The following is a 26,646-nucleotide window of genomic DNA, read 5'->3' as shown; positions in this document are numbered from 1 at the left end:
TTTTCCAATTATTTTCATAGTTTCTCCTTCCCTATTTTGGTGTATCGAATTTTCGTAGCAGCTTTCTACTGTGAAGGAGTTGAGCTAGTTCTCAATTTCTGCATCTGAATTATGAATAACAGTGGATGTAGTAATCGCTTTGATTATGTTTTTTCTGTGTATATCCTACCTTCCTTGGATCCCACTTGTGAAATTACACTGAGTACATGAGATTGTATCTTTCAGGGTTGTAAGCTCGTTCCGGAATAATGGAACTCAATTGATAGAGAAACCCTTGTTCTTCTGACTCAGGAAAAAACTAGTGAGACTCAAAGTGTACAATAAGTTTGAAGATTGCATTGCCAGGGTAACTGTAGTTGAATACAAGTTTAAAATGTACAAAAGCTTGAACACATTTCAACTTGACTTCCTTCTCTACATCATGATCTCTCTCTCTCTCTCACGCGATTGAGAGATGGAACGCGACCAACAATTAATGTTCAGTCATCATCTGTGCCAAAATACCTGTCACCAAACTCCCCCATTCCAGGGATAACACGATATTCATCGTTCAAACCATTTTCTATCTCAGATGTCACAATCTTTATTCTTGGAAAATGCTTACAGACCACATGTACTCCTTGGGGTGCCTAGTTTAAGAACAACACTAGTTATGATCTCAGAATTATGTTGCAAACTTGCAATAGAAGCTGTACTAGTTAAGAACAACACTACTTGTGATCTCAGAATTATGTTGCAAACTTGCAACAAGATCTGTACTTGTTTATGCACTATGACAATTGGTATTTGTTGAAGGGATAATACATGAACATGACCCTTAACTTGGTTTTAGCGAACAACTATGCTCTCCAATTTTAAGTATGCACAAGTAGACACTTAAACTTGTATAAAATTGAACAAGTAGACACACGCGTCCTACATGGCATAATACACGTAGGAAGCCACGTTGGACACAAAATTTCCATGTAGGAAGAACGTGTCTATTTGTTCAACTTTATACAAGTTTAAGTGTGTATATGTGTACACCCAAAGTTAAAGAGATCATAGTTGTGAGCTGATGCCATATCATGTTTATGTATTATGCCTTTGTAGAAAGGTGGATTTAAAGAGAATCAAACCCAAAAATTGGATGAACCAGTAAACTTACAGAGATAAGATTAAGGAATAAAATGTTGGACTCTGGGACTCCCTTTTTTAGCAGTAAAGAAATAGCTTGAACTGCTGAATTCCCTGCAGATTGTTACATAATAGGCTCGCTTATGCAATCGTTCGTCAAGAAAAATTAACAATCTGGATGATGTAGGGCATATAATTCTTTTGTGCACGTAAGTTATGATCGAGGTTGTTATAGGATATTTTAAGAAGTGAACATCCTTCACAGTAGCAGGCGAAGAAAGCCTACCACGAGAATAGTTTTTTAATTGGGACGATAGCTCTGAAAAGACAAATACCAAACTTCTCTTTCATCTCGGGAGAAATACGATCAGGAGGAGCTAATTCAAACCCCATGGCCCATAGACTAACCTGTGCCAAGGATAGGATCCAACAAAAGGACATGCCTTTCTGCAATATCTTCTGGCAGTTTTTCATATATCAGCTGTGACATTGTTCATGCCATTAATGAGAAAATGCATTAGAAATTAAAAAAATGAAAGAACACAAATGACAATGTTATGATTCGGAAGGACAAAGAGATCACTAACCTGCTGACCATTATCGCCCTCTCTGTGGATAAGAATCTTGCCTATCTTGATACCTTTACAACATGCACGCAAGGCATTCTCCATGCTCTCTCCACTGCGCATAATTAGAAATTCTTAAGAGAACATAGCAATCACAAAATCTACTTTTGAAGGCAGAAAAGAAGCAACCATGGTCACTTCTAAGGTATTACAGTAAAACGCTTCAACACACTGAAGGAAGATGATTAGGTAAACAACATATACATTCAACAACACTAAACCAGCTGGTTCGGAATGAATTACGACTATCACCAATTCCTTTGAATGTAATTCGTCTGACCTGACAATACATATTTTTATTTAATTTTGAAAACTAACACGTCAAATTTAAATATTGTCTAGATCGCAAACATGTAAATATTTGCATATCCATTGATATAAACCTTTTTAGCTGACATTTACTCTAAGCATTATAAATCTTGATCTCCTCAGGGTAACATGTATTCATCTCGAGAATTCGAGAATGAAGCTTTGCACATCCAATGTCAAACCAACAAGTTCCTCAGAAACTAAGAGTCTCGCATTTCTTATCCTTAATTATTCTCAGTAATAGCGCATAAATTATATGCATCAATACAAGAACAGAAATCTTGTATTGAAGCATTATCAAGCAAGACAAACAATAATTACCTTCTAATTACAGAGACACCACATAACCTCTTGCAGAAATCTACACCACTGTATACAGATCCTGCGGTCAACAGACGTGGGTTTATTTAAGTATATTTTTCATGCTCGAAAACAGCTAACTTAGATATGAAGAATAGTTAAGTCTATGAAAAAACATGATTTCAAAGAAAAACTGAATCAAATGATGATATTGACTTTAGTCCATGAGGGCCTTGTTCCACATCAGTCATGTCATATCAGTCTTGTAATGAGTGATAGCACACCATGCTATATGAAGAGTTGGAAAAAAATTCCACATGTAAATGTAATGAGACAACAATAGAACTAAGCCTGGCCCGTACGCCTAATATAAGCAGACCTTACCAAATAGGCTACAATAATAGAAGAAATCAAAATACTTGTGAGTACAAGGCATGAGTATTGCATCATGGGGTTAGCACTTACCAGTTGGAGTGATCACCTGTTTTTCTGTAAATGGAAGATGTCCTAGTCCATGTTCAACAACCTGGCATAGTGAGGCATATATAAGGGATAACAAAGATTTGGCTTTCTCGTGCCAAAAACCTAACTTGATTACCATGTAAGAAAGAAAAACTTACCAAACGAATCAATCTATCAGCATAAAATATGAAATCATGCTTAGTCGTCTGTGCATCACGTATAAGTGTATGCATGCCACGTATCTAAATGAAACAAATAACAATCTTTAGAAGAAAATAAAAGCTTGATCTTGAAGAACATGAAAAATGACTTCAAGATGAAGCTTAAACAGATGGGGACTAGAAGATTATCTATCTAGGAACAAGATGGAAATAGCACCTGGAAAGTAGATTGAATAACATATAAGCTAGAGTATATTTTACAAAGATCATGTTGACCAAGTTTCGTCCTAATATGTTGCACAATCAAATCGATCGCGACATGGTTGTCTCCACCCCGGGGAATGATAATGTCAGCATACTTCTTTGTTGGAAGAATGAAGTCATCAAAAGCCGGTTTGACAAACTTGGAATACTGCACAAATATTACATAACGTTATTCTTGAAAAGAAAAAAAGTTACAAAAAGAATTATGCTAAATTTTGGGCAACTTGTCAGTTTTGAAAAGGTCATGTTAGAACCTTCCATCGAGACATCAAGGTGCATGCACAGACATGAAGTGAGAAAAGAAACAGGACAAAGAAAATTATTCATCAATCTGTTGATCTTTCTAATAACAAATGGCATTTTGTTGGACGTTGGGAATACAAAAAAGAAACTGATACCTTGACAAAAGATCTACCAATAACAGCAAAAAGTATAAAAGAGAAGGAACATATGAAATGGCAAAGTAAGCTCACAAATTCTTTCAATATTCATGTAAAGCTCAGCTAACCTGATCTAATACTGTAGCAATATCTCTATTCTTTTCAACAGTGTCTCGTCTTATTCTCCTTGCAAGGCGTACATCAGCATCTGCACTGAATTTTAAATTATGAAGCCACAAAAGTAGAAGATTCACCATAGATGTCTGTAGAAATGGAATGGAACAACAAGCAGAAGCTATATCCTCGTGATTAAGACTAATCGGCAAATCGAACAATAGGAAGAGCTCACAACGATTGGAAAAAGAAACCCTGTGAAAAAAAGAGAGTAAAATAACTCGAATAATCCGATATAATATAGATTTGGTGCTTCTACCCATACATCCATGTAGCATACTACTATTCCTACTAGATTCATTTTTCTTCATGAGAAATCTAATGTGGTCGAGACAAAATATAGATCTGCAACAAAAAAGTCCAACTGGTGTTTGAAATTTGGTTTTATCATTTTTAGGTGAAACAATTCCAAAGAAGAAGATGCATGTAATAAAAAAATCCGAATGAGATAATGAGAAGCATTAAGCTAATACAAGAAACATAAAGATATATCAAAGAAAGGAGAGGAAAGAACCTGTATCTACAAATATCTTCATACTCATCAGATCTCGGACAAGAGGATCATGAAAAATGAGTATGCCTTCCAAAATTATAACATCTGAAGGATTGACCTACAAGTATTTTATGTCAAAGTGTTTAGTGACATTAGATAATTCAGCATCCAAAAAATGAAACTAGCCGCAGGCAGTAGCTTTTCCACACGTCTACCTTAACCCTCTTTCAGGAAGAGTATCTATGTTTTAAATCATTGGAATGTTAATCTTTCTCCTTTTTCTTCCTTGTTTTCTCTTCGAGGCATGTTTGGATCATAGACAAAAAAATGTTCAAACAGATGGATGACATAAATTGACACTCTTAAAAGAAATTTGATTGATGTCCATGCAACATTACAAGCTGAAGTGAAACAAAAAAGAAGAGCTAGCATAAAAATTTACCCTTCGAAGAGGGAATGCGTCATTTTTGTAACTCTTAAAATCATACTTTGGAATATCTACAGCTTGCCCATGCTTCAATTTCTCCATCACACACAGCAATTGCTCGGTGTCAAATGCATCTGAGTAGAACACATAACTTAGAGCAGTCATTATTCTAGAACATAAAAGTGACTTTTAATATTTATGAAATGAGTACATATAAAACAATACTAATTGTTCAAATCCTTATTAGCTGATTTCATGGAGTTGACACTGAGGTAGCTACTACTATTTTATTTTATTTTATTTTTGAATTGTTTATAGGAACTTCTGATAAGATTAAGGACTTTAAGGCCTTGATAGCTCAACCACAATAGCACATGTGTTCCGAGTCACAAAACTTGTCGTTAATGGCATCCTATTACTAGTAGTGGTCTATAGGCGACAGTGAGAATAATAAAATGGATAATTGAGTATAACGAACTAGACTAACCAGGATGGTCAAAGTTATACTCGTGAACTTTTGTGAGTTCTTCTGGAGTCAAATTCTGATAAAAAGAATCCTGCCCATTGAAACACAAGTCAGATAAATCAGTGTTCAAGTTTTGGTAAGCTAATACAAATATGATGCAAGAGGACACTGAAAAGTAGTGCAAGACAGACAAATATCTAAACCCTATGTTTTTTCTGACCACAACTTCAGCAATGAACATCTCTGATGAAGCCTTAGCTGTGTCCTATTGTCTTTTTATTGATTTTCACATGTAAAAGCCAAGATCCATGAGTCAATGAAAGATCGATATCTTGAAACTCATTTTGCCGCAAAATGCAGAAGACAACTATGAACTTTCAGATTGAATGAATTAAAATGCAAGTTAAGTTCCCCTCAAAATGTACTTTATTGTCATAAAGTCAGGTGTGATAGAACTAGTACATGGAATAACCATAAAACACCAAATTCTCAGCAAAAGGTATTGGATAGCGTACTAATGAATAATTAGATTATATAGTAATAGCTCGACGAATTACATTTTCTTATAAAACTAAAAAGTTGGAGACTCTCCCCCCACCCCACCCCCCACCTCCCAAAGGATAATATGGAATAGGACCCCACCTAGCCTATACCTCATCAAGAAGAAAGGTGACGTGGCTGTAATAAGCAAAGAGTGAATGTTTATCAATTATATCTGCCCGGGGGCTTCGCTCACTTGGCAAGGTTAAGGGCTTTGTGGCTAAGATCATGGGTTCGAGCCCTACGTCAAATGAACCACACCTAGTATTTAATGGGAGAAGGGCAGAGGGTTGGTCCATCATCCCCAAGTTTCGAAGGTTGTGGTTGGTCCTAAGGGTATAAATTTTTTTTGAAAAAAGAACGTATAGGAAAAGATTATGCTGCAAGTAAAATTCAGAGTGATGAAAGGTGTTCATTTTTTTACTCTGATGAAAACCCACCTGGTTAACTAAGACAACACGCTGATCGTGAAGCTGATCAATAATCAAATCACAAACTGTAGTCTTGCCTGACGCAGCACCTCCAGCAACTCCTGTAAGGAAAACAGTTTATATGTAATATGAGCATGGTTACACTAAAAGAGTTAGAATGATTCAAACAGATAACAATCATGATATATGCAAACACAATCGGCATCTATAGCCTTGAACAGAATGAACCTTCAATCAGTTAAAAGATTAAGTTTCAGAACTGTAGCCAAGTTGCATAAACTGTTCCCATCGTTGACCATAATCCCAAGAAATCTCCTCAAACAGAAGCAACAAACTGCTCTTTTGACCATACATCAGACAACAAACTCAGAGAAGAGAAGCTTGTGGCATATGCTTCCAATAAATGCTCAACTAACTCCACGAAGACGAGATACAAATTCATCGCAGCAGGCAAGATAAGGATCAAGCACAAAAACAAATCCAGGCCTTAGTCAGATAAAACTTGGTCTGGACTTCTATATCAAATAACTAAATGAATAATGTGATGCAAGCACAATGAATTCCTATCCATCAACAAATTCAACATCATAATTTTCTCATCTAATGTGATCAGGCATATGCATGTATAGCTTTACTAAGTTCTAAAGATGCAACGAGCCATTAACATCCATCCAAAATGATGACTGAAATTGATTGTTCTGCATATATTTGTGATAAAAAGGCTGAGTAGTTGTCCTTAGTTTCGGAAGCTAAAAGTATCATGTACACTGAAATTCATCAAACATAACCACGCGAGGAACAATTCGGTGATTATCTCCTTCTATGATTAAACAAAGCATGATAGCCTCCAAGGTACAGTTAGGTGAGAAAAAGCTCAAGCAACAGCAAAGGATATATTACTGCCTCGACATACCTATGATAAAGGGTTGCTTAACATGTTCATCTATAGAAGTTGCTGGTTGCTCAATCTCTGAAGTATGTGGCTCTTCTAAATGGAATCCAGAATAATGTACTCCCGATGACGCCTGTATCAAATCTTCAACTGCTTTTGAACCCATTTATCAATTGTACGCTCTGCATTTACGTAGTAATCAGCTAATGGAACAAAAGCGTACAGAAGATTGTACCAGCAGAATAAAATAGTCATCCAGATGGTAACTGACATACTTCCAAAAAACCTTTCCTTTCAAGTGAGATCTTGTCCACGCATAACTCCTTTTTTTCTTTTTGAAAACGTAAGGTCCATAATTCATGATTCCTTCGACTCAGACACAGATGTTTATACTTTGTGGCACTTTGCTTTAAGATGCTATACGATACTGTCACATTTCTTGTATTCACCGGTTCCCAAAAATTTACAAAGGGCTACTGAGCTTTTGCTTGTACACATTCATGCACTTTCGATGAATAAAATACATACTTACTAGTCTTACAAAACAGTTCATTATTTCTTGATATAATGAGCATGCACAAGTATTAATGTACATAGAGATCCAAGAACATTTGGTTTGTGATAATTGACCAAAATTAGTAGTCAACCACAGGAGAAAAGTCTTAGTCAAAAGTATTATGTCCAGATAAAGCAAAACACAATCTAACCATCGCCAAAAGTAGTTTAACTCATCTGTTAATATCAACTTGAACATGACAACTATATTCAAAAAAAAAAATCTCCTTCGCACCCTCCTTTTTTCTATTTATTATTTTTCGCCTAAAGACTTGCTTCAATTTTGACTCCTGGCAATGTCAAGTACATGTATAAGACTACGTTGGATAATTCCTTAAGTGTAATTAGAATTTGGTCCAATTAAATCAATACGGACCATTGGGAAGCAATTTTGTAATTGATGCTTCATGACTCTAGTTTGGTTCTTCAAGTCCCAATGAAGTATCAACCGACAGCCTCTCAATGTGCTTACTACACTAAAGAAATACCCCACTTAAGTGTTCAGAATCATCTACTTAGATCTTCACCGTCCAACAAAAAATAATTTAGTAGCACTTAATTCCTATATGTCCTAGTTATTGATAGATAAATCTCCCTAAATCCTAATTACTGTGTGTTCATGACTCTGCTGTATTCCAGTTCACACATCCTCAGTTTAGTACAAATGATCACCTAGAACAACAACAATTGTATCCCTTAGTCCGAAATGATCACCCAGAATCTTGAAAATATAATTCAGTGCATTTCGGCAGCTAAAAGGTACGAAAAAATGATTGCTCCTTTGCTGCTACCAAATCAAGGTTTTCACAAATTCGTACGTGTAGTCATAATTTGATAAAAGGAGCTCGTTATATCCTCAGTACTGCATATTCACGACTCTGCTTTATCCTAGTTTCAAACTGTAAAGAAATGTAGTTCGGACTAGCTCATGAGGGGGGATTGTGCAAGGCCATATAAAGCGACCATCCATTCCTTTTTCATCCAATGCGAGACTCTTCAACACAAACGTCCTCAAATTGAGTGCAAATGATCACCCAGAACACTGAAAATTTATTTCAGTTCATCTCAGCAGCTAAAAAATACGAAAAAGATTGTTCTTTTCTTTACAACCAATTCAACCTCACAAGGGCCCTTAAGAGTATGAAAGGGAGGGGACCAGAAGAATTAACAAATAGCAATAAAGATTATACCTGCTTATCTACTACATCACTTATAACAACATAACTGTAATCGCACAAGTGGAGTCTAAAAAGGATAGTAGATACGCAATCGTTGCTCTAAGTGGAGTCTGGAAAGTGTAGTACATACGCAAACTTTACTCTACCTTCGCAGGCTAGACAGACTATTTCTAATACACCCTCGCCTCAAAAAGAAATGTAACCAACACAGGACCACTATAACACTCAAACATAACAAAAAAAAAACAGTACTTTATCACAAGAAAAAAGAAATCAACTCAAATCAAAATCTTTATCATATAGGCCAACAAATAAAAGATATAAGCTTTTTAACTAAAAGGGGATCCATATCTGCAACAGAAAATCAGCTAAAAATTGAACAGCATAAATAAAGCAACCTGCTAATGGGAATGCAAAATTTAGATTCTTGAATATACCTTTTATAGCTGAATTCAAGTAGATTGAGCTAAAAAAAAAGATCCTTCACAGGAAAAAAAGTGAGATAAAAGCAAAAAGATAGTATCTTTATGCAGTATATATGAATCTTTAAACAATTCTGGTGCGTACCTAAGTGAATTTATAGTGGAGAAAGTTCGTAGAAGGAGCGTTTTGATGTATTATTGATTGATATTTTTTTGTGAATTTTTACAGCGACACCAAAGTTTTACACTGATTTTTTTAGATAATAATACAATGGGGTTGCACCAGAAGGTGAAAAAATTGCGATCGCTACGACTCGATTAATTCAGATTCGTTATATCTATATATAGCTTGTTAAAAGAAGTATTGTATTGTTAATTTAGATACTATATTTATTTTGTTTATTACTCAAATTTTATTATATCATATCGTTAAATTCATTTTTTTAGCTTTGATTTTATAGTTCAATTTAAAATTTATTTTGCTGAAATATCTATATATAGCTTGTTAAAAGAAATATTGTATTGTTAATTTAAATAATATATTATATTTTTTTTGTTACTTAAATTTTATGATATCATATCGTTAAATTTATCTTCTTAACTTTGATTTTATAGCTCAATTTAAAATTTATTTTGCTGAAATATCTATATATAGCTTATTAAAAAAAGTACTGTATTATTAATTTAAATATTATATTTATTTTGTTTGTTACTTAAATTTTATGATATCATATGTTAGATTTATTTTCTTAGCTTCGGTTTTATAGCTCAATTTAAAATTTGAAATTTGTTTTGCTGAAATTTACTTATAGGATAAGAACTAAATTTACTTTTAGGATAAGAACTATATATAGCAATATAGTTTTTGGCATATTTTAATGGTAAGATTTTGTAGTTTGCACTTATTTTATTTTTATAATTTTATATAATAAAATTTAAAAGAAAATTATAGTACGGAAATTGGAATGATGATAAAAGGTGAAACCGTTACAATTTACACGTCAGCGTCGAATCAGATATGGGTCCACTTGTCTTTTTGATGTGCACAATAAATTTGGGTAAATCTACTAACCTGCCTTTTTTTTAATTTAAATAATATTTTACGTGAAACAAAATAAATTTATCGGTTGTTGATATTTAAGATTATTTATGTTTTTATCATTAAATTTTTGGTTTAAATGTAATTATAAAATTAAATAATCAATAAAAATGTGTCTTTTTTTTTTAGAGATTACAATCTTATGTTAAAGACATATTTGGTCTTATTGGAAAATTTAATGCATATTACTGGGATAAATTTGCTCAATTTGGCATAGTACAATTACATGTCTTTCTTTTCTTTTTATAAATTTTATGTTTTTGTCGTTGATATTTTTACATTCATTATTCAATTAATTATAATTTATATTATTTATAGACACCAAAATAGTAAAGATACTCCTCTCAAGTAGCTTTTCATTTTTAGATTTCTATCTTTATATATATATAAACTTTAAACTCAAAATCTTTAATTAATCATCAAATATTTATACTTAAAATTGATCTGTTAATACAAATTTCTGTATTTTTATTTTCTTTATAAATATAGAAATGGCTCAGAATCCAACACACTTTTAGTTACAATTTGTCAGACAAGTGGATCAGCTTACCATTTTGGAAAGTGTACACTATACTTCTGCTAAAAAGATTTGTTAAATCTACTTTGTTTGTCGTAATTTTTTTTTTATAATTAAATTATAAAAATTTTAACTAATACTTTAAAATATATTTTTCCTTGTAAAAGATTTTTTAATTTATAATAATTTTTATATAATTTTCAAATATCTAAATTATTTGTTTAAATTATTGAATTAGTTCTGATTTAATTTTGAAATTAATCAAATTAATTTTTAAAAATACAACATAATAATTAAAAGAAGACAAAATAATACATAAATAGATATTAGCTAATCTAGTTTTTCTAAATGTACCAAAAAATAAAATTAAAAAATGTAGGCTTGAACTAGACTTTCTTTAATAGAACTTTCATATTTAAATCTTGAAAGTGGACAAAATCATGTTTGAGGATCGTCCTCAAAAGCAAATTCTATATGTGTGAATTCAAATTTAATTGCATTTTAATATAAAAATTTAGATTGATAAAGAAAAAAAATTATATATTGTAATGGAGCATGGTTTTCAAGGGTGTATTGTGATCAATTTGCACACACTTCCACTAACTCATTGGACGATAGGAATGCAAACATCAAGTAAATATAAATATATGCTCAAGAAGAAATAGACTTGCATGCTTGAGTGTTATAGCTGAATTCGAACCCGAAATCTCTCGAGTGTTAGTATACTTCCATTTCCAAATTCCAACCACTGAACTATTCTCAATCAGAGTTCTAGTTATAGCTGGATTCGAACCTGATATCTCTAGATTGTTAGTATATTTCGATTTCCAAATTCCAAATTCCAACCACTAAACCATTCTTGAAGCAAAACCCTCACATTCTAATGAATAATGTCCCAATCACAATTCCAATTATACCTAGATTCGAACCTGAGATGTTTAGATTGTTAGTATATTTCCACTTTCAAATTCCAATCACTGAACCAATCTTGAAGCAAAATCCTCACATTCTAATGAATAATGTCTCAATCACAGTTCCTGTTATAGCTAGATTCGAACCTGAGATCTTTAGATTGCTAGTATATTTCCATTTCCAAACCCCAACCACTGAACCATTCTTGAAGCAAAATCCTTACATTCTAATGAATAATGTCTCAACCACAATTAAGTTGGAACATAGAAATCCTCTTTGTCATGACAATGCCACTCCATATAAGCTCATCTTAGCTAATATTATACAAAAGAGGCACTGGAAAAGACATGAATCTTTTACATGACTAAAAGGCTCTAACTATAGGACGTAAAGTAAACGTACTAACATGACTATAACATTTTCTCAATGTCGCCTACATAGATCATTTTCTTCTGTTGTACCAAGTTTAACTAGGTCTGCATGGATTCCAAGAGATTGTAGGTCTTTCACGACTATCAATATCTTTTAGCGATTACATTGTCTAAAATGGAAACAAAACCAGGATAAATCAATTATGGAACAATCCTGCTTGGCCAAATTTCTGGAAGCTAAATCCTCAAACAGGTACACCAAGGAAAGATTTTCTTTCATAATAAAGGAAGTTAAATGGTTAAAATACTTACATAAGATAGTTAACACTAATAATAGATATGGTACTCATGGTAAAACTTTCAATAGCTGCACTTCAAATATTAGAGGCTCCTTCATGTGAGACATAAGGCTACGCCTTGGTCCAAACTGCAAGAAAACATTATCTCCTGATAAACCAATAACATTGACTATAAAAACATGTGAGGAACATGAATTCCTTGCATAATCGACTTTACAATTAACCAGCCAAAACTATATCCAAAGAATTACGCATAGAATCAGTTAGTTGGGAGACGAGTGTAGGATAACAGCTATCAAAAGTAGCAACAACATACCCAGTTTAATCCCACAGTGGGGTCTACAGAGGGTAGTGGGTACGCAAACTTTACCCCTCCTTAAGAGGTAGAGAGGTTATTTCTGATAGATCCTCAGCTCAAAGAAAAGCATAACAAAGCGATTCAGATAAGAAATAACAAGAGTGAAGAAGTTACAACAAAATACTAAAGATAGCATGACAAACATTCTGAAAAGAAGATACAGTATCTATAACACAATAGTACTATAATCGAAGACAAGAAACAATAAATAGTAACACAAATGGAAGAACAAGAAATTACAAGATTAATGCTATGACTACTACTAGGTTAATTGATAATATCCTTGAAAAACATACCTCTTCAGGTACTGGTTTTAGGTTTTCACTGATGTATCCAACGGAAGGTGGTATCAATGCTCTTCGTTTTCCTGCAGTACAGGCCTTACAGTTTTAATACATAAAACTGTTTACTTTGAAAAACGGAAAATATTTTCTTAAGGGAGTAGGAACAACCTCCGGGCTTCATTCCAATAAGGACTTCCTTCAGACCTTCTATTATCTGCAGATATTCATGGACACTTTTAAGACAAACAAAATCAGTTAATTATCAACTACACCCCTCCCCCCTTCAAACGTAGACATATGGAAAGAAGAGGGACCAATGCAGCTATAGGACCTGGCTTCCTATAGTGAGAAGACCTAACAACCCAGACATCCTTAACCTCACCAGTCTTGATGCCAGGGGGAAGTGAAGGAGAAGAAACGGTAACGCTACTATAGGATGTGATCTAGGCTAGTGGGAAGACATAATGTTAGAATCGCTGAGCAAAATACATATTTGACTGTTGATGGTAGGGTACATTTTGCACCTGAAAAGACTTGAGTACACATTGCTCAGCAAGACAACAGCTTCTCCAGGCAGTTATTCTTCTTATTACTAGTTTAGCTTATTACTAAGTTTTTCTTTTGTGTGTGTGCCTGGGAGGAGAAGGCCGCTAGTATGTACAGAGACTTCTCTAGCATGTTGCTTCTTTAGAGAGGAGAAAATGTAAGAAGAAACCTAGGAACTACAAATACATTTTTGATCTCATTAACAAAACTTATCTACAATACTATTAACCTGGTTTGATGAACTACGTGGCCGGTGGCACTATTGGACCACAACCACTATATATCTCCCCATTTTATAGGCACAAATGGCATCAATATACAAAAGACCTTCTAGCCATGGCACTTAATGGAAGTCAGAAGGTTGCTGTCTGACCTTCAGAATTTCTATTTTAAGCCCAAAGCTAGCAAATACCATGACCTGTTTATCATCCAGAGGAAGTATGACAGGGGCACTCTCTCCGCTGAACTGGTCCACGGTACTACATTAAAGCAAAATGGAAAAGTTCAATGTATATTCCACAGAACAGAAGAAAGTATGACATGGATTTACTGATGAAGACCTATCTGGAGGAGCAGAACATAAGGTGATGCTCTCATCTATTCTATATTTCTCAACCAGCAGTCATATAATTTTCTTACTTTCTTAAGTTGATCTTTATTTAAAACAGTACCTGTGGACAAAATATCCATTTGATCGTCGGCATACATAATTAATTTCAACGATATCCCCTTCACGAGCCTCTGGTCCTTCCCCTTCAACAACATCTTTAGAAGACCCAGCAAATGGTTAATACTCGGAAATGAAACAAGAATGACATGGAGGGCTTGATATGTCCCCTTCCAAGCATAATGTTATTATGCTTGTCATGCCATCAATGACAAAATGGAACATAAAACTGTAAAGAAGAAGATCATTAAACAGTTATTTTAAACATAAGCTGTTTTGCCTGTGAACTTTTTCGTTGGACTAAAATTAACAATTTTGTATCCTGTATGTTATATGCATGCACCAAACATTGAACACATGAAACCGATGCATGCCAAACATGGAAGCGGGTGATCACGTTCCATTCAATTATAACAACTTGAGCTCAAGCTATAAAATGATCAAAAGAGTCGTGAAGAAAGATCAACTGGACTCATGTGAAATCAACCTTGACTTGTTTTCCCAACAAAGAAATCCAGACCGGACAATTTACTTTGATATTAATCAAATCAAACTCGTAAAAACTGGTCTTGACTTATATAATGTTCAAGAATATCTTGAACATAGCAATCCTCTATGTATCATTATTCACCAAACATAAACCTATATATCTAAATTGTTGAGATTGAGTCCAGCTGGTTAGTTATTTTGTTTGTGGGCATGTCTAGGCATAACTCTCTCTATCTATGTGAAGTCATCTTTCCTAGAATCAGCTTGGGACTTTGACATTCATATACAGGTAAAATTTAGTTTGAATGTTCCCTCCAAATTAGGATTTGAGGAGTTGATGATGTTGTCTCAAACAAGCCAACTAAGCTCGAGGTTGAGCTATACTATCCACTGATTAGTCAAATAGCAATGAGCACGGCTATGGCGAGGGTTCTGAGAAAAAAAAATAAAAAATCTCTATTCGGAGAACAGGTTGAATATATTTATTGTGTAACCTTAAAAGAGGTTATACCTTGTAGCCTCACTCCACTATCAAGCTTTAGGGTCCTGAATGCTTCAAATCCAAATTAACAAGAGAATCAAAATAATGACAGTGTTTATTTAGGCCAGATAAACAATTGAATTGTGGAGGTAAGCAACCAAATAAAAAGAATAAAATAAATGGAAACAACATTTACCGGATAATATCAGGTTCTCTCATCTCATGCATTGGTGCAGATAAGACAGGACGAATACTAATGAAGATGGGACTCAATCCAACAAATTGCAGAACTGATCTCCTCAGCAACTTTTTGACATTAATGGATGGCATCCTTTCATCTGTGCTTTTAGGCACAACAATCTTCCAATGTTCAAAGTCTTCAAAGCTGTTTGCATAAACAAGATACAAATTACAAGTAGGATTAAACAGATGACAATTTGGGACTGAGACATAGTTGTTGTTGTTGTTGATTAAGCTGATTACACTTCTAATCTTCTTCCTTTTCTTTGTTCTCTAACATAAAAAATTCCATTCATCCATAAGCTGGACAATCTTGCATCAAGTTTATAAAATGAAGGCTATTTGTCTATTCAAATAATTCCATCAGAAAATAAAAATAAACATCTTGATGGCAACGAGCATAACTAGCAAGCTGTTCAATCAATAACTAAAACAACAGCCTTTATGAACCCTGACCGCCACAAAAAACAGAGGCGGAAGTCAAGTCAGCACACATAGCATCTATAACCTCCTCCTTTCCGGTAGTAGATGCAATTTTGATTTCTAACATTGCTCGGTGTTTCTAAAACTATTGCATAAACAAGTTACAAATTACAAGTATGATGATGCAGGTGACAGCTCTAATCTTCTTCTTTCTTTGTCATATTCTGCATTTTCTCTCTATTAACAAAATTTTCGCTCATCCATAAAGGCATAAACTAGACCGTCTTCTTTTAATGGTAATAGACAGTATGAAGCGGCAATACAAAAGTGCGCAAACTATAAAAATGAGTCTAAGTAGGTTGTCTCACACTATCACACTCAATTTCGTTCGCAGCATGCAATTGACCAATTCAATTATATGCTTATTCAATGTGACTGAGTGAATTAGAAAGTTCCCCCTTTGCTATTCTGGACTAACGCTCCCAAAATAAAATTACTAAAATAAGAACAAGGGTATATATTATTAGAATTGAGCGAAGCTCTACTAGCTGAGCTATATCCCAGACCCAAGTGGATCATACATGAAGTAGTTAGATGCTTCTTCTATGTCCTTATCGAAAGACATGTATGTGATCTAGCAAGACATGGAATGTATTATTGATGCTAAGACAACCAACACTAAGAAAGTGTTGAGGTTACATCCAATAAACCAGACCACTTTGCATCAAGTTTATAATATCTAGGCTCTAACCATTGATAAATAACATAATTTGTGTATGCAAATCATTCAATCAGAGAAAACTAAATATGACACAGAGCATAAACAATAAGCTGTTCAAGCAATAAGTAACATATATCTATGAACATATCACCACCACAAACCAGAGAAGTATTTAGAAGTTATTGACTTTTTCCGAAATGTTCTCTCACTTTATTTTGAAAATTAGTGTTTAGGCACGAAAATTCAAAATCTAACTTGAAAGCTGAATTTCAAATTTAGTACATTCAGGCATGAACATAATTCAAATATTCTTTGCAAAATATATAACCACACACAACTTGCAACTCGATAAATTACAAACAAAGTGAGAAAATATGGGTGTAGCTACAGTATTCAGTACCAGCTCAAACTAGCCCAATAACTTTTGCTTAGATTATTTAAGAAGTTCATCAAATATGCTCGCTCAAGTGACAAATTCATAACCGTAAACTTCAAATCCTGCTTTTAACCACTACTCCTATCTAATAATAGATGCAATTTTAACATTAAACATAAATCTAACACTTGAAACTAACCATTTCTGGTAATGAGCAACTAAATCAACTTAAAAAACTGGAAAAAAACACTTATTAAGGCAATCGAAATCAGATCGAAATGAGAATACTTGTTACCATTGGCGTTGAGAAGCGAAGAAACATCGGGATCGGAAATTGGTTCGAAATTGAGGAGCTGCCATTGTCGCCGATGAAGATTACCACACCAATTGATGGGAATTTTTTTGCTGAAAAATAAGAGGGAAATGAAAGAAATGGTGGGAAATGCATAAAGAAGAAGAGATAATGACAAAATGGTAACTTAAGTTTGGTTTAATGACAAATTACTCCGTAAAACAAAACATGTGTCTAACAGACAAAATAATATAAAAATTGTTTGATACAGTAACAAACTAAGAAATTATTTTTTTTGCTTACGATAATTTGAACACGTCTTCCCGTTGTGTCCAACCTGACGACATCTACTACATCTAATCTTTGATTCTTTGAATTTCACATCAGCAAAACTCTTCCAACGTTCGAGTTACGGTCTTCCAACTGATCTCTTTGGATCGGGTGTCATCAATTTAGGCTCTGAAATATAACTTGGTATATCCATGTACTCTCGCAGGGTACATGTACAACAGGGACGACATATGCATCATTTCCTGTTTAATTATAATAAAATAACAATTAGTATAACATCTTATAACTTAAAACAATATTAAATTTTCATCATATAAATTGATACAAACAATTCAAAATTCATTCAAAAGTTCAAATAGATTACAATCAGTGCCCTTCGAACCCAATTAATACGTAATTCATATCCATTTTTTACACATTTCATACCCAATTATTAAACAGTTACATAACAATTTATTACACATTTTCATACTCAATTAATAAAAAAATTATACAACAAATTTAACACAAACAATTAAGAATTCATACAAACAAAATTTCAAATATATTACAAACCGTGCTTTACAAACCCAATTAATACAAAGTTCATACCCATTTATTACACATTCATACCCATTTAATATACATTTTATACAACAAATTTTAAATACATTACAAACAGTGTTTTTCAAATTGCAATTCATACAAAAACAATAACATTTCATATTTCATACCTTATCGATACACGATTAATATAACAATGATTAAGATTACCACCTTCATTCGATTTTATCATACCAAATAACACTTCATATTTCATACCCTATTAATAAAATCTATTGCAACAATCATCAAATTTATCGAGTTTCATAAAATATGTATTAATATATTCATGCACATTATTTAACACAATGTAAAACTAAAACGTCTACAATGCACCATATTTGTTAAAAGTACGATAGGAAAATAACAGAAATTGTAATATGAACAATATTGTCAAACAAGAAATCAGTAAAACTATAATAAATACTTACCCGACGGATCCCATCTTTCATCATGTTTAATTAACATGGATATATTGTTATCCTTCACAATAAATCACGATATTTTTTAACAGAAAAATAACTTCAATCACTCAAAAAAAAAATTGCAATATGTAAACAAAAAAGAGAAACGCGATATAAAAAAATTAAATTTTAATTTATTTGAGCGTTTTAAGGAATAAGATCATATTTTAATTTGATTTCAACTTATTTGAGCGTTTTAAGGAAATTGAATAATCTGATTTTTTTGAATTTCTTGATATGTGCTAATTAGTTATTATCTATTATTAATTGATTTTATTTTAAATCACAGGAATCTTGCTACTTTCCAATTGAAAAACAGAAACAATTTTTTATAGTTATTTTTTTTTTTAATATGCTTTTTAATTATTTAAATCAACCTTTATTTTATAATAATATGTTATAACTTGACATATTAAATGTTTTATATTGAAAGTCAAACTCCAACGTTTGAGAATATTACTATAAAAAAATGCTATATATCTAATATACACAAAGTTATATATCTTACATCCTCCCAAACTTTATGGGCTTATATTCTTGTTGCTCCAATATTCTAGGTCTAAAATTCAGCCCACTAAGAAAATAAGGGCTTAAGGCCCATAATCACTAATGGGCCTGTTCAAATCCAGTTAAAAATACCCATTTACATTCTCTTCTTCGTCTATCGAGAATATATCGAGCGCATAGGGTTTGTTTTTGGATTTGAAAAGTGAAAATTCTGAATAAATCGAATCTTAAGTTTGTGAAAATCAATCAATGGGAAGGAGAAAAGAGCGTAAACTTGCAGCAAAAGGTGCCGCCGGTCGGAGAGTTAAGCTCGATCTCTTCGCGGAACCCCCTGGTAATTCACTTTTCTCTCTATTTTCATGTACATATTGCTTCAGATGCAAATTACTGAATATTCGTTATGAATTTGTTAATTTTTAGATGTTAGCTTGGTGAGCTTATGCGAGGTATAGTAGGTTTCGAATCCGGGTGAAGAATAACGTAAAATAAGTGTGATTTTGATATATGTATAATAGAAAAGCTTTTGTGTTGTTCATATATTTGAGCTTATCCATTTCGATTGACGTGTGATTGATATAGCGATGGCTCACCAAGTTTATTTTGATGATAAACTTTTTGAGCTATGCACTTACCAAAAAAACTAGTCTTTGCCCTTTGGGAACATGCCTTGCTCTTTTTGTCCTTGTCATTATATAGAACTTCTATGTATTTAAAAGTTGGAGTTATTAAATAGGAAGTTGGAAATGAAACAACAATAACAACAACATACCTGTGTAATGGAGGGTAGCACTTTGCTTAATCTTGGGAGGTAAAGAGGTTGTTTTCGGTAAATCCAAGTGTTCCGAAGTGGTGATGTTAGAAATACAAATTTTACGATTCAATCATTAGATTAAATTCATAATAGTGGGACGGTGCATTTTCCATCAAGCTTGAAATATGTGATGCTAATTAAGATAATATAGCCTCTAATGGTATGAATATGTCAATGTCGTCTTGCCTTAAATTAATAAATGCATGTAAATGCCTCTAACCAAATTAGCAAAGACATGTAGAAGAAAAACATACATTTTTGCAAAACGTACAAACAATAAGCACAATAAATGTATATTTATCTTGTCCCCAAGCATCCGAAAGTAGGATAGGTTTTTGGAACATATTTAAATTAGAATAAATAGAAATAAGATTACCATAAAACCCGGCTTGCACTCTGTAATTAAATATTCCTGTTTACACAATCAAGCCCTCACAATTTGCTGAAACTTAAAGTATTTAGTCCCATGGTATCCAAAATGCAAATAAGCTAACAATGAAAGTATTAAATACATTAAATGTAAAATGAGATTGAAGTTTGATCACGGTAACAAAAAAAAGATGCATATCCATTCACTATTGCAGTTGTTTGTGATTGAGACTTGAGAGTCTGTGCCTTTTCTGGTCGCTATTGCAGTTGTCTCTCTGTTAGTTAGTTACTTGTATTTGAACCTAGCTGGTTCAGACTTGATTACTTGTCGAAGATCATTATGGGGATTTCTTTTAAATGGTAAGGTATTTTAAGATATTTAATAAAGCCAACACTAAGAGAGTACTGAGGTTACATCCCATAAATTCACAACATAAAAGAAAAAAAGGAAAAAGTAACCCTGTGTGAATATTTGTATCCAATTAAGCTTATCCCATATGATAATTGTCTGTTGTGTCGAGTTGCATGTCTGCAGGGCTGTCCTGAGGATGTACTTTTTTTTTTGTTCTATGTGCTTCTTACATGATATGGATAACCTTTTGAAGGAAATTATGTGCATCTACTGTACTACCGAATTATCACTCTGTGCTTCTTTATAAGATCTTTTTTCTATCCATGTATGTTGATATTCAAGCAATTTCGTTTGCTTGATAGGAGATTTAGGTGGCTCCTCTGTCCAAGATGAAGTTGGAGGGGAAGAAGAATCCAAGATTCATGCCGAGCTACCTAATTCACCATCGTCTTCAGGTGGGTTCCGTCAGTTTTCTTCCAAAGGACTTGTAGAGAAGACATGATGTGACCAATAATGTTGGTGGAAATTATTGATTTACTTTGTAGAAGACATCTTGTTTGTACCACAAAAGTTTATGTTTTCAGAATGTAGCCTGGTGTGGTATTGGGAACTTTCAATTGGTCATCAGTTACCGTCAGCCCCTGCCACAGTCAATTATTGAATACGTCTTACCTATCATGCCTTTTTTGGCGGCATCAAAGGCGTACTGATTACAACAAGAGTATTTCCTCTCCTCGGTTCGTATGTTTCTGTCTTTATTTGCTTTATGACTTTCTGACAGTTGATGATGTGCTACAGGTGGCCATGAACTACAATGATCCTAAATTCATCAGTCTTCTTTATCTAATGTTGTTAATTTGTTGCCCTAAATTGTATACTGGCTTTATTATAATATTTATTGGGTGTTCTTATCACTTGGCTTGAACTTCTCTGACATTTCCTATTTGGCCCTCAGGTCAAGAACCGGAGAATCCTCTTATGCTGCTTGGGCAATATAGTGACGATGAAGTGGATGAGGAGTCAGTTGAAGTACTTAAACGTGCTGCTTCAGAGGATTCTTCTCTTGATCATGAAGACAAGGTGAGCTGTAGCTAATTTATTCACTTGCCGTGGGCCACTTAATTTGTCGGTTGATGAGCCAATTGTTTTGGTAAAGTGGATTCTTTTGCTTGCATTCTGATTCAACAGTGATATGAAGGTGAATTATAACCTTAAATTAGAAGAAATGTTCTGTGTTGTATTTGTTTACGAACTTTCTCAGCTTGACTCCCACTTATTTACCCTATGCTTCAACTGGTTATTCTTCTATCTAGGTCGTAGCTGATCTTACTACTCTGCAACTACCACTTCTAATACACTTGTGATTGCCTTCCCCTCCAAAGTTCCAATTACTGATACTATTGGAACATAAATTATGCTGTTTTTTGAGATGATTTCTTTGAAAGTTTTTTTTTTGTTTTGTTATTCTAATGATTATATTCTTTCGGATTACGGACTAGGTTATTATTCTTTGTTAGCCTGACAATGCCTCTACTTGTACATTTTCTATTCAGCTTCTCCATCCTAGATGGATGGGGAAGTTACTTTAATGCAGTTGATCTAATAGTTTTGTTTTTGTGTCTGTTTTGCTTAGGGAAAGCACTCTGGCGACGACGAGACTAATGTTAATGGGGAAATTGGTTCTACTGTTATGGAAGTTGAAGAGAAAGCTATTGACAATGGCTCTGATCTACTAAGTCCCTCAGATAGACCTGCAGAAGATAGTGCTAGAGAAAACAATGCTTCTGTCTCAGTTGATTTACATGCACAGTTGAGCGTGTTGGATCAGATTACTGCCCCTACAACTTCTGATGCACAGGCTCTAGGGGATGCAAGTGCGGGGTGGAAGATGGTGTTGCACGAAGAGAGTAACCAGTACTATTATTGGAACACAGTAACAGGCGAGACTTCATGGGAAGTGCCTCAGATATTGGGTCATGCAGTTGAACAGAGGTTAGAAGAGAAAGTTACTGCTGAAACTGAATGCATGGGCCGCACCACCTTGGAGAACTTAGAACCCTCTGCAAAAATGGATATGGACACTAGACAGACTAGTGTCAGCTACAGCGACATCAATGAATACAGGAAGCCAACAGATGACGACCTACATGATAAAAAAAGAGACAATGATGAGGACCAGAGTGGCACAATAAATGGCTTTGAACAAATTGATTCACAGTGCAATGAAATATCTTCTCCTGATGGATCTCTTTCTTCAGGGAAATCAGATCATGCTCCTGAAGGTAATTTGAATGGGCCAGGTGAAGATTTTACAAAATGCAGCGATGCAGATTATGTTCCGGAAGGTGAAGCTGAGGCAGACTTTTCCTCTGACCTGGTAAAACATTGTGAACGTTTGCTAAAGCAACTGGAGACCATGAAAGGGTATGCTACTAAGGTTTTTTGTACTTCTCCATGGATCTTTATTCCCAACATTTTTTTTGTTTTTCTTGTTGCACGTCTGATAAGTTTCCAGGAGGATCTTTTCACCTCTCTCCTTCTTTTCCTTCCTTTGTTTGTTTTTACTGATTTATTTCCTGTTCAACAGGTCTGAATTTTACGTACAGTATGATCGAATTTCAAAATATGCATTGGAACTTGAGATTAGGCTAGCTGATATAAGGTCCTTAGCCTGTAATGGGCTTTCATTACTTCCCTTCTGGGTGCACTCTGAGAGGAAGATAAAACTGTTAGATTCAGAAATAAATCAACTTTGTGGGCTATTCTTATCTGGACAACAGAATGATGTTGAGGCTGATCATGTATCCCACAGAGGCAGTGATAATGTAAATGATGCAAATGGAGAGAGTTCAAGCTGTCCTGCCACCACTGGGTATGCTTGATTTGACTTGGTTATATTAACAGTAAAGAACATGATAAGTTTTCTCTTCTTATAATGATGCTGCTTCTTGTCTGACCAACTTACATATTCTTTCAGTGATGCAAGTGAGGAAAGTGGAGCCACTGGGGTACATGAAGATTTAACTCCTCAAACAGTGCTTCATCCGGCTGAGGAAGTAGACATGGATGTAGATATGGAAGTTGAAGATACAGAACCTTCAGAGCAACAGACAAAATTGGAGTCCTCAATCCTGGAACAAACACCTAATGTTCCTCCTCCACCTGATGAAGACTGGATTCCTCCTCCACCTCCTGATAATGAACCTTTTCTGCCACCACCACCTGATGAGCCTGTAGATCATACACATGCTGTTCCTTCAAATATGGAATCAGTTCAATCTTTTCCTTACAACTTAGCTTATCCGGGTTCAACATTTGATTACTATGGGCAAACTAATCCTGAAATTGCTAGTAGTTTATATGGAACTTCTGATGGTCAGATAGCTGTTACTCATCACCCTTTATATTATCAAATCCCAACTACATATAGTGTGACTCCTGTGGCGATCAACCATGTTGACCCCAGTGCATACTATGGCCATCAGGATGGAGCACTGCAGCCTGTCTCTGTTGTCAGTGGTACAGAGTCTTCTGGTCTTCCAGCTATACCAGTTCATGAAACTGTTGCCCCTGATGCAACTCCATCCTTAGATGTTAACAAGGGGTCACGATCTGATTTATCAGCAAAATCTGAGGCTGATGTACCTGCTGATTTGGAGAATGAAAAGATATATTTTGATGTTCCTGCCACACAATCCTCTTTAGCTACAGAAACCGTATCAGCAATGGAGGGTGTTGGTGTGTCTTCAACATCTGTCGCCAGTGGCGCTGTTGCTACTGCTTCAACTGCTCCCTCAAAAGTTCCATCAAAAGGTAAGTTGGGCAATCTAAATTTGCTTGTACTTGTTTGCGAGTTGCAGTTCTTACATTTTTAGTATGTCATTAATATCGAGAGGGATTTTCTGCTGCATTAACATGTGAAACTCTTCGTCTTGCTTACTAAAGGAGCTTTTCCAATGGATATGAAGCTGTCCATTCTGATTTTGCATTCTTTTTCTCTTCAGTTTTGCGTAAAAAGCGGACTGTGGGTGTGGTATCCACATTAAGGTCTAATAAGAAAGTGTCGAGCTTGGTTGACAAGGTAACTGCCTTCACCTGGTGCTTCCCTTCCCATGTCCTTGAAGATTGGTTACGACATTTTTGCTATAGTTTCTCTTAAATGATTCTCATAATGCTTATTCATTTCATTAGTGGAAAGCTGCCAAAGAGGAGCTGCATGCAGAGGAGGAAGAAGAACGTGAAAGTGCTCTTGACAAGTTGGAGAAGAAACGACAACGAGAAATAGAGGTCTGCTAATGCTATATGCAGTTGGTTAGACAGCCTCTGCTATATCTAGCTTTTTTTTAAAAAAAATTTATGCTGAACTTTGTTATGTTTGTAGGAATGGCGTGCTCAGCAAATTGCAAGTGGGGAGGCCAAAGATAACGCTAATTTCCAGCCACTTGGCGGCGATTGGTATCACTTCTCATCATTTTGTTTCACTGCGTTATATCTGTATGTTATATGTTTTCTCGATAAAATATCTATTATGAACTGTCTTTGAAATAGTGGACTTGTCTTAGATCCTCCTCCTCGCTTGCCTTACTGATCTTAGGGGAGTTGGGGTATTCTTTCTTTTTTGAAACAGTAAACTCTTTCTATGCTGTACTAATTATTTCATCATGTATATATTGCTTGAATCATATGGATGCACACATAAAGACCTGAGGCTAACTCATGCAATTGTGCAAGCAGTGTCATATACATTGAGCATAGTAAATTATAGTTCCTCACATTTGTCTCGATTGTATTGATGATATGTAGGCGAGAGCGTGTGAAACGAAAAAGAGTAGAAAAGATGAGGGAGGCTGAAAAGCAACTATCTGAAGAAAATGAGCAGCCTGATCTGGATGTCATTTCAAGAGGTCTTCCATCTGGATGGAAGGTATCTTTCTGGCTCAGGTGTTTTCTGTTCCTTGCATGGAAGATGAAATTTTGTTATGTGTATGGTACATGATCCAAAAGCCAAATTATCTTTGCACTCTTGAGAAGATGAACTGATAGTGAGCTATTAAAATGAATATCATTCTAATTTCAGATTATGAGTTTGTCAGAAAGCTAAAACGAATCACTGGAAAACGTTAGTGGACTTTGTTGAGGGTTTTAACTCACAAATCACCTCTCTGTGATATCAAAAACAACCTTTTAAGTTGGAAATCAAAACTAATAGAATATTTAACTTGTGCTTGTAACTTAAATTTGTTTGGATGTCTGTCGATCAATTTTCCTTGTTTTTCTGTTTGTTGCTTAAATTCCAATTAGCCATCAGCTTGGTAAGTCCTGAAATCTGGGTAGATTTTGCATTCATCAATGCTCCATTCCCTGGATACGCCACAGTTTGGTGGAACACCAACGTTTTGCTTTTGCTCGTGTTTGTTAGTATCTTAGTCACACCATCTGTATACAATCCAGATTAGAGGTTATTCGTCTCGATATTCTGCTTGTGCTTTACTAGTCTGTCAATTAAGCTATGTATGCTGATGATTGTGTACCCGTGTGACTGCCCTCCAGGCTTATTGGGATGATTCGACGAAGCAGGTCTATTATGGAAAAGCTGTGACATCAGAAACGTCCTGGAATAGACCAACTAACTGACGAGGATCAATAGGAGTTCCTATATTACATACTTTTTATAACACCAGTGGTTCTAATATTATTAGCAGTTGCTATCTTGTATATATGTAAGGTTGTAGTGATGTGATCCAGCAGTAGCTGTTTTGAACTCGATTTGATTTCTTAATGAGTTCTAAAGTTCTGTTTTTGTTAGAGACGAGCTTTTATCGTTCCCCAGTTCTTGAAATCGCGCCTTCCCTTCAGTGATTATCTGTTTATTGAAGCCAATTTTACTGGGCTGATCTTGAGTCAAGCTCGAGTTACTGTGTTCAGAGTACCACATTCCTAGTCAATTTGAGTTTGGTAGTTGATCAATGTAAAAGGAAAAAACAAGCTTGGGTTGTTCT

At 34.5% G+C, this 26,646-nt stretch overlaps 3 protein-coding genes across 12 annotated transcripts; 1 reads left to right on the top strand and 2 right to left on the bottom strand.

The window, feature by feature from the left end:
• Nucleotides 1–316: 316 nt before the first annotated feature.
• On the bottom strand, nucleotides 317–9,470 carry LOC101253028 (uridine kinase-like protein 3). 5 transcript variants are annotated; one of them, XM_026027937.2, is made up of 16 exons: nucleotides 9,342–9,427; nucleotides 9,212–9,255; nucleotides 7,063–7,223; nucleotides 6,159–6,250; nucleotides 5,200–5,269; nucleotides 4,728–4,846; nucleotides 4,307–4,403; nucleotides 3,747–3,826; nucleotides 3,192–3,386; nucleotides 2,972–3,055; nucleotides 2,817–2,877; nucleotides 2,373–2,433; nucleotides 1,704–1,797; nucleotides 1,525–1,597; nucleotides 1,148–1,230; nucleotides 317–629 (listed from the first exon to the last, which is right to left on the bottom strand). In XM_026027937.2, the coding sequence occupies exons 3-16, from the start codon at nucleotides 7,205–7,207 to the stop codon at nucleotides 480–482; spliced, it is 1,404 nt and encodes a 467-aa protein (XP_025883722.1). In that variant the 5' UTR covers nucleotides 7,208–7,223; nucleotides 9,212–9,255; nucleotides 9,342–9,427; the 3' UTR covers nucleotides 317–479. The 5 variants fall into 5 exon arrangements, with proteins under 5 accessions (XP_025883722.1, XP_025883724.1, XP_004248301.1 ...); XM_026027939.2 differs by lacking the exon at nucleotides 9,212–9,255 and having other exon boundaries at nucleotides 9,342–9,470; XM_004248253.5 differs by having other exon boundaries at nucleotides 9,212–9,353.
• A 2,879-nt stretch (nucleotides 9,471–12,349) lies between these two features.
• FKBP16-1 (peptidyl-prolyl cis-trans isomerase FKBP16-1) lies at nucleotides 12,350–17,432 on the bottom strand. Of its 2 annotated transcripts, none has more exons than XM_010328903.4 (8): nucleotides 17,275–17,432; nucleotides 15,416–15,604; nucleotides 15,250–15,284; nucleotides 14,254–14,347; nucleotides 14,001–14,061; nucleotides 13,205–13,250; nucleotides 13,049–13,119; nucleotides 12,350–12,522 (listed from the first exon to the last, which is right to left on the bottom strand). In XM_010328903.4, the coding sequence occupies exons 1-8, from the start codon at nucleotides 17,337–17,339 to the stop codon at nucleotides 12,442–12,444; spliced, it is 642 nt and encodes a 213-aa protein (XP_010327205.1). In that variant the 5' UTR covers nucleotides 17,340–17,432; the 3' UTR covers nucleotides 12,350–12,441. The 2 variants fall into 2 exon arrangements, with proteins under 2 accessions (XP_010327205.1, NP_001352843.1); NM_001365914.1 differs by having other exon boundaries at nucleotides 12,387–12,522; nucleotides 13,956–14,061; nucleotides 17,275–17,363.
• A 1,835-nt stretch (nucleotides 17,433–19,267) lies between these two features.
• Nucleotides 19,268–26,452, top strand: LOC101250255 (uncharacterized). 5 transcript variants are annotated; one of them, XM_004248243.5, is made up of 11 exons: nucleotides 19,268–19,449; nucleotides 21,010–21,102; nucleotides 21,603–21,727; nucleotides 22,281–23,071; nucleotides 23,235–23,519; nucleotides 23,625–24,460; nucleotides 24,652–24,728; nucleotides 24,839–24,934; nucleotides 25,029–25,102; nucleotides 25,451–25,571; nucleotides 26,198–26,452. In XM_004248243.5, the coding sequence occupies exons 1-11, from the start codon at nucleotides 19,365–19,367 to the stop codon at nucleotides 26,279–26,281; spliced, it is 2,667 nt and encodes an 888-aa protein (XP_004248291.1). In that variant the 5' UTR covers nucleotides 19,268–19,364; the 3' UTR covers nucleotides 26,282–26,452. The 5 variants fall into 5 exon arrangements, with proteins under 5 accessions (XP_004248291.1, XP_010327206.1, XP_025888921.1 ...); XM_010328904.4 differs by having other exon boundaries at nucleotides 21,010–21,384; XM_026033136.2 differs by having other exon boundaries at nucleotides 19,272–19,449; nucleotides 21,010–21,368.
• The last annotated feature ends 194 nt before the right edge of the window (nucleotides 26,453–26,646 follow it).

Source organism: Solanum lycopersicum, chromosome 10 (assembly GCF_036512215.1).
Source record: "Solanum lycopersicum chromosome 10, SLM_r2.1".
Taxonomy (NCBI): domain Eukaryota; kingdom Viridiplantae; phylum Streptophyta; class Magnoliopsida; order Solanales; family Solanaceae; genus Solanum; species Solanum lycopersicum.
This window is presented reverse-complemented; position numbering and strand designations above follow the sequence as displayed.

Coding starts and splice junctions, on each gene's coding strand:
- FKBP16-1 (NM_001365914.1), bottom strand. CDS start 17,339: ATGGCAGCTCCTCAATTTCGAACCAATTTCCGATCCCGATGTTTCTTC. Junction 13,251..13,955: donor TTAAAATAGAAATTCTGAAG/GTCAGACAGCAA, acceptor GAATATCTGCAG/ATAATAGAAGGTCTGAAGGA. Junction 13,120..13,204: donor TATTGGAATGAAGCCCGGAG/GTTGTTCCTACT, acceptor CCTGTACTGCAG/GAAAACGAAGAGCATTGATA.
- LOC101253028 (XM_026027939.2), bottom strand. CDS start 7,207: ATGGGTTCAAAAGCAGTTGAAGATTTGATACAGGCGTCATCGGGAGTA. Junction 5,270..6,158: donor GTGTTGTCTTAGTTAACCAG/GTGGGTTTTCAT, acceptor TTCAATGGGCAG/GATTCTTTTTATCAGAATTT. Junction 2,434..2,816: donor ACAGGTGATCACTCCAACTG/GTAAGTGCTAAC, acceptor TGTTGACCGCAG/GATCTGTATACAGTGGTGTA.
- LOC101250255 (XM_004248243.5), top strand. CDS start 19,365: ATGGGAAGGAGAAAAGAGCGTAAACTTGCAGCAAAAGGTGCCGCCGGT. Junction 19,450..21,009: donor TCTCTTCGCGGAACCCCCTG/GTAATTCACTTT, acceptor TTTGCTTGATAG/GAGATTTAGGTGGCTCCTCT. Junction 23,072..23,234: donor CAACTGGAGACCATGAAAGG/GTATGCTACTAA, acceptor CCTGTTCAACAG/GTCTGAATTTTACGTACAGT.